Genomic DNA, 6,949 nt, shown 5'->3' on the forward strand with positions numbered 1-6,949 from the left:
ACCTTTGCAAGCATCAGAACAAACTGCTAGTATAGGAAGATCTCCAATGGCCTTCCGTAACTGCTGCATGAACCATTTCCAATTGTCCTCCGTTTCAGACTCGAAGAATCCAAAAGCAACAGGGAACATCTAATTGTGCCCATCAACTGCTGTAGCAGATGGTAGGTGACCATTCCATCGACCATTCAAAGCAGTAAAATCCACACTCAAGTAAGGTCTGCAACCCTGTAAGAAGCCTGTGACTGTGATACATGGTCCAAGAGCACAAAAGAAGCGCGTGAAGTAGAATTGACCATCTTCTACTCGAACATCAATTTCAATGACACTATCAGGTGACTTCTGCAATACTGCCTCCTTCCAACTGTACAAAAGTTGAAAGCTCTCTTCCCAGGTCCCAAACAAGACTTTCAAGGCTTTTTCTTTTCCATACCAAACTGTGTCATACGCAATTGTGCATTTGTAGGTATCTTGAAGTGTAGTTTGTAATTCCTTAGCACCAATATGTGGTTTTCTAACAATAATAGGAAGAGCTTTTGAAGCAACCAAAGCACTTGTTGGTGTGCTAGTCCTCCTCCGTCCACTAGAAGTACAAGTGTGATGATCATTCAACACTGTCACCTACAAAAATAGCAACAACAATAACACTCTCATTGTATTACTTCGAAGGCCACAACAATATAAATAAGATAAGTTCTTGACATAAAAAAACATACAATTATGGTCGGCGAACCATCCCTCTCAATTCTTGCATTTATGCTCCAAGGACAGCCGCCTCCACGACAATAGCCACTATATTTCTTCGTTGTACTTGCCTCAATACCTAACTCGAACTCTTTGTCTATGGCATATTGTCTCATTGCCAGCCTAAATTCAGTCATAGATGCATACAAGCTGCCAACCTCCATCACTGGATCATTAGAGTCATAGACAACTCTGGTCTCGTGCTGCAAAAAATCAACACAAGGCAAAGCTGCGGAACCATCGCCACCAAGTTGATCTAGATTTCCATCAACTCTACGATTGCAAGCATCCTCTCTCTCTTTATTTTCTCGTTCATCCTCGGCAGCTAATCCAAGTTTGTGGTACATAACACTCTCATTGGGTACATGCTGAGGTCCCTCTTCTTGCCATCGCAAATCCGGTAAAATTCCCTCAAAATCATTTTCTTGAGTTGACGAATCCGCTACTGAATGACCTTGCTCTACAACATTAATGGGAGGGGGCGCACTGATATCCTCAGGCGCGGCTGGTGCCTCAATCAACAAGTGCTCAACATCTTCAATGGTGACAAACCAATTTGCATCTGTTGCATTGTGCTCAACATCTCCATTGCTGTCGGGATTCTCCATTGCAGTACCTGCCTGAGAGTGATAGGACCTCCTGAATTGATACAAGTGGGCAACTGGCTGACGTAGCCTTAAAGCTTGTAACTGAATCGCGAAATGAAATCAATGAAGGTGCATTGTGGTACAGAAACAACAGTGGATCCGTTCTAAGAAACGGACTGCCATCGTGGAGAGTGCCATAGTGGATCCACGGCCAAGCGTTTCTTAGAACGGATCCATGGCCGAGCGGTCTCCACGGCCGAGCGATGGCAGTCCGTTTCTCCGAGGCTGGCTGGCTGACGTCGAAGGTCCGAGGAGAGGAGGGGAGGGCCGAGGACCACGTACCTGAGGGAGCGCCGCCGAGCACCAGTGAGAGGCGCGCCGAGGAGCGCCGTCGGAGGAGCGCCCGGAGGGAGAGCGCAGAGAGGGAGAGCGTAGACGAGCACCGGAAGGGAGAGCGCAGACGACGAGGCCGTGGAGAGAGAGCGCTCGGCCGTGGATCCGTTCTAAGAAACGGACTGCCGTAACAACGAGTTGACATCGGCTAAATCTGACTCAGATAGCAAAAATCCGAAGTTTAACGGATTATAATACTAAAAATCAAATTGCGTTGTTCGGGATACCTTTTTTTCAGAAGTCCAGTCTTGGTGATACCTCGGTTCAAAAAGCTCGAGAGATGGTGGGTCTAAACCCTAATGGACTGCAGCTTCGTATATAAACGCGCACCACTTATCCTTCCACTTCTGAAGTTTCGGCAGCGGTGTAGGCAGCGGCGGCGTGCTCGTGTAATCCCATCCCGAAGTCTCCGGTCACCTGTCACTCTACGCAACCATGGTAAGCGATTCTCTTCTCATCTGGTTAAGGCTCACACGCGGATCTAGTTTCCAGCACAGTAGCGGTGGATTTGATTGTTTTGTTTAGATATGGATTCCTGAGAGCGTGGATTTGGCTGTTATTTAGGGTTATTGTTGTTTCGGCTGATTACCGTGGTGGAAAATGTTGTTTTGGGCTGGTAAATTACATTTTGAGATCTGCCCTTCGCTAAATTAGTTCGTACAGTGATGCTCGGTTTTACTAATCTGATCATGATTTATGAGTGTTCTAAGTGACCGTGTTTCATATGCCAAATGCTATATTTGAGATGTGCTGTTAAAACCGTTGAAGCATCATGATTAGAACCTATTATTACAAGCTGAGAGTGAGAATACTGATTATGTAGGGGTTTGCTTGGGCTGAGTTGCTTACGATTCTGGAAAGTGTATGTTTTGCAAGGATAATTGTTGACAATATACATCGTGATGCAAGTATTATTTAGTTCTTGAAATGGTGATTATTAGACTGAGACTGATTTCCTGTTCAATGGCTTCTATCAGTTTCTCTGCTCAATACCGTTTTTATTAGTAGCTTTATCTTACTGTAAATCTACTGTGGACCACTGTTGGTTGGCTTGAAATGACTGGCGTTTAGCTTACTGTATTGCGCTCAATTAGTATATTTTTGTTCCTTTTAGGCTCTTACAGTCACAGCATGACTATATCAAATCAAGTTAACCCGTGTACTATGCAATAGTTTCTGGAGGATGTTAACACGAAATTGAGGTCAATGTCATCTTATAGTTGTATATGTTTGTAGTCGAGGAGGAAGACCAGGGAGCCTAAGGAGGAGAATGTGACCCTTGGCCCCACTGTCCGTGAAGGAGAGTATGTCTTTGGTGTTGCTCACATCTTTGCATCCTTCAATGACACTTTCATTGTAAGTAGTGTATGCTCCAACTATGGATAGACCTTTTTATTCCTTTCCCTAGTTAACTGTATGATGTTGTAATATGCAACATATCACTGATTTGTCTAGGAGGGAAACACTGGTTCGGATCACTGGTACTATCGTAAACCCTTGGTCCATGCTTGACCTATATGGCAGTTGCATTTGGTTTTAACTGTGATGTGCTAAATATAAATCATGTAGGTGCGATGAAGGTCAAGGCTGATCGTGATGAGTCGTTACCTTATGCTGCTATGCTTGCTGCTCAAGATGCTGCACAGCGTTGCAAGGTATGTGTAATGAAGCCAAGAATTTCATTACGAAGGTTCTACTGCAATCGTTCATTGGTTCGCCTGTGTATTCCAAAGATGTTTGTTTAATTAAATAGAAGCATCAGATTATGTAGGGATTCTTTAGAGTTGCTGTATCCAGATGAGTAATTTGTGAGCTGATCTTTTGTCTTCAGGAGCTTGGTATTACTGCACTGAACATTAAGCTTCGTGCCATTGGAGGCAACAAGATCAAGACCCCTGGACCTGGTGCTCAGTCTGCTCTCAGGGCTCTTGCTCGTTCTGGGATGAAAATTGGACGCATTGGTAAGAATTCTGAATCTTCCATGGACCAACTGTACTGGTTATCTTCACTGAGGTTGCATCAATTGTCACAACAAATAACAAATAACATAATGCTTGTGTTTCTCTAGACTAATGCAGCATTTGCATTATGTGCAGAGAACGTTACCCCTGTTCCCACTGACAGCATCCGCAGAAAGGGTGGTAGGAAGGGGAAGGAGGCTGTAGGCGTATTTGACATCTCTTGGAGGTGGCCATCAAGCAGCTAGTCCTCTCTGGATAGTGTTGCTGTTTCTATGCTTGTCAAGAGGAGCTTTGATTTTGCTATATGTTGATGACCATTTACCGTGGTTGAGGAATTGAGTTGTCATATTTATCTTCTAGATATGCATTTTCACTTATAAACGTGGGTTCCCGTTAGCTTAATTGCGCTGTTTTGCTTATATCTTGCTGACCCCAGAACATTCGTTCTGAGTGTTAAATTTTAGCATCGGGTGATGATCGTGTGGTAATTGCGTCGTCGAGGATTACTTTCTAGTTTCTGAAGATGTGGCCGTTTGCCTGTATTGAGCATCTCAATAAAGATTGCGGCAAGGGAGAAGCGATATACAACCAAAAGCAATCGTGCATGTATTTGTTTATTATATTCCACAAATATTTGAACAAATGCGAATGCTAGTACAATTGTACAAATGATCCCTCTTCACTGGCAAAAGAAAAGAGCACGACACGTGGGTCTCATGCGGCAAGCATGGCGAAACCGATGAAGGCGCCGAGCGAGCCGACGAAGCCCGCGACAACGGGGGCAGCCGTGGAAGGCTGTGGCGGCGTTGTGGAGCTGCCGCCCTCAGCGGCCGGCGCGCTGGCGGAAGCGGTTGGCGGTGGGGAGCCTCCTCCTGCTGGTGTTGTCGGAGTCGGCGCCGGTGGCGAGCTAGGAGTTGTCGTGGGAACGGGCGCCGGTGGCGAGCTAGGGGTTGTCGTGGGGGCAGGCGCCGGAGCTAAAGCTGGGGACGTCGGCGAGGTGGGGGTGGCTGCGGGAGCAGCGGACGAGGGTGGCGACGAGGATGGGCTCGTCGCAGGTGCGGGGGCAGCAGCAGGAGGCGAGGGCGGGCTCGGCAGCGGCGCGGATGATGGCGTCGGGGTGCGGCTGCCGGAGCGGTCGGCGAGGACGACGACGATGAGCTTCTCGTTGGCACGGCAGCTGGCCTCGTTGCCGCTGACGAAGAAGAAGGCCCCCGAGCGGTCGAACGTGAACACCGTGCTGCCGTCGTCGAACCTGGAGACGTAGGACGAGGTGTTGCAGGCGTTGTAGGCGGCGGCGTCCACCAGGAGCACGGAGTCCGTCTCCTTGGGGTACACGAACACTGCACACGCTCACGCAAAGAACTCGTCATCACCATGCACCAGCGACGACGACCAAGATGAGCAGCAGCAGGTGACGCGGCGCGCGGTGGCGACTACTCCTACTTACGCAGCTGGTCGCCGATCTGGAACCGGAGTCGCCCCGCCCAGGTGTTGTAGGGCTCGGAGCCGGCGCCCGGCACGCTCCACCCACTCTGCCCGCCCACCCTGAACTGCGTCGCGTCGGCCGACGCTGCCAGGGCGCAGACGAGGGCCAGCAGCGGCAGAGCCAGAGCGACCGGCCTCGCCGCCATGTCTGGAAGCAGGAACAGTGGAAGGCAGGCAGCACGCGCACTGCAGCTCGGTCGGAGGGAGTCGCGGTCGAAGAGGCGAAACGGGTCTGTGCCGTGTGCGGTTGGACTCTGGAGTCTGGAGTGCAGGGGAGGGACGACTGGGTATTTGTAGGTCGTGACGCGTCGACGCCGCGGGCCTTTACACGGTGTCAGGTTCGTTGCTTCAAGCATGCAAGGTATTACCAATAGCAATAGCAACACGCCCATGGTGAGCACCTGGTCTGGTAACACGCACTGACGCACCGCCTCTGTCTCCACGTGACTCACCGGAGGCATCGCAACATACGCACGCGTCTGGATCTGGACGCACCGCTGTGCGGATGCGCGTCGATCGACTCGACGTTGCCACCGTCGCTTTCGGGTTCAGAGGAGCGTATGATCCGTGCCTACAGGACGCTGCGCACACACACATGGCAGTGCCTGGAAAGCTCCATGCTCGCGTTCCAATCGGATGCATCCACGGCCCCGGGAAACCAACCAAGCAACGCAGAGGAAAACAAGGAATTGAGCTCGTCCCATCCATCGACAGATCATCATCAGGACATAGCACAATTGAAGACGGTAGCGACCCGCGATACAGTATATCAGTTATTCTATATATAAACTTTTGTATGGGATGGGTCTTGAGTGACAGCGGATCCTGGTTCTGCGACCGTGTTGGAGAAGTTATTCGTGACTTGACCTGGCCGCCAGGAAAACGGAGGAGCTCCACCTCCACCTGGGGCCTGCACGCGGAGCCACGAGACAAGATTGGGCCACCGGTGTGGTGGAGGCGCCGGAGACGGAGAGGACCTTTCTTGCCACTCTGCCCCGCCACATGTGACCGAGACCGTGGAAGGAAAGAAAGAGAAGAGTCTCTCGGGCGGCATCAGAATGGTTACTTCTTTGTGCAGTGCAGGCCAAAATCTCTGAACGGACGGACGAAGAGGCGACTCAGACGAGTGATTTGTCCGACGTGCTGCTCTCGCAAAGCTCAGTCACACACCACCAGTCGTATGTGTTGGTCGTTCAGTCCGAACGGAACCGACGGGGTGGCTGGCTTGAGTTGACGTCTTCTTGCCCTCGGTGGTTGTTGGCGTGCCGACAGCTCGATCAGTTGATTAGCAGAAACCACAACCATTCAGCGAACAAAAAAATTGCCCAAACTCGAATACAAACTCAGAAGTCGCTCTTCATCCGACTCCAGTCATTTTTTCTTTTCTTTTCCTGATGAAACCGAAGCAGGCTCCGTAGTAATAGCGAGCCCCGAATCGAACAGAGAAGCCCGTTACAAGAAAGAAAGCCGTGCCATGCATTCGTGCGTGTACAAAACACACGGCTTTGGCGGAGCCAGGGAGGGAGGCGTCCTGCAGCTGCTGCTGTGAACCTGTGCCATATCGTATCAGGCGGTTTGCAGGGCGGAGTGGAACGTGCAGCTCGACGGAGTGGCCGCCGCACCCTCACGTCTTGGGGAACGACGCCGTGTACAAGCCGGCGGGCGACGGCGCCCGGGAGGCTTTCTTCGGCCTCGCCGCCTTCTTCATGATCACGGGCCCGCCTCCATTCGCAGTTGCGTCCTGGCCCGAGCTGCTGTCGGCGCAGACCGCCCATCGGCGGC

At 50.7% G+C, this 6,949-nt stretch overlaps 2 protein-coding genes across 5 annotated transcripts; one reads left to right on the forward strand and one right to left on the reverse strand.

Moving 5' to 3' along the window:
* The first annotated feature begins 2,050 nt into the window (after positions 1 to 2,050).
* On the forward strand, positions 2,051 to 4,346 carry LOC100286083 (40S ribosomal protein S14). 4 transcript variants are annotated; one of them, XM_035968112.1, is made up of 6 exons: positions 2,051 to 2,159; positions 2,942 to 3,077; positions 3,177 to 3,202; positions 3,291 to 3,376; positions 3,553 to 3,682; positions 3,818 to 4,170. In XM_035968112.1, exons 2-6 carry the CDS (start codon positions 3,028 to 3,030, stop codon positions 3,925 to 3,927), a joined length of 402 nt encoding a protein of 133 aa, XP_035824005.1. In that variant the 5' UTR covers positions 2,051 to 2,159; positions 2,942 to 3,027; the 3' UTR covers positions 3,928 to 4,170. The 4 variants fall into 4 exon arrangements, with proteins under 4 accessions (XP_035824005.1, NP_001401317.1, NP_001401319.1 ...); NM_001414388.1 differs by having other exon boundaries at positions 2,067 to 2,159; positions 2,958 to 3,077; positions 3,818 to 4,346; NM_001414390.1 differs by lacking the exon at positions 3,177 to 3,202 and having other exon boundaries at positions 2,067 to 2,159; positions 2,958 to 3,077; positions 3,818 to 4,346.
* LOC100273206 (uncharacterized) lies at positions 4,267 to 5,413 on the reverse strand. The gene is made up of 2 exons (NM_001147649.1): positions 5,130 to 5,413; positions 4,267 to 5,022 (listed from the first exon to the last, which is right to left on the reverse strand). The coding sequence occupies exons 1-2, from the start codon at positions 5,311 to 5,313 to the stop codon at positions 4,397 to 4,399; spliced, it is 810 nt and encodes a 269-aa protein (NP_001141121.1). The 5' UTR covers positions 5,314 to 5,413; the 3' UTR covers positions 4,267 to 4,396.
* Between the last annotated feature and the right edge of the window lie 1,536 nt (positions 5,414 to 6,949).

The sequence above is a fragment of the Zea mays genome, chromosome 5 (genome assembly GCF_902167145.1).
Source record: "Zea mays cultivar B73 chromosome 5, Zm-B73-REFERENCE-NAM-5.0, whole genome shotgun sequence".
Classification (NCBI taxonomy): domain Eukaryota; kingdom Viridiplantae; phylum Streptophyta; class Magnoliopsida; order Poales; family Poaceae; genus Zea; species Zea mays.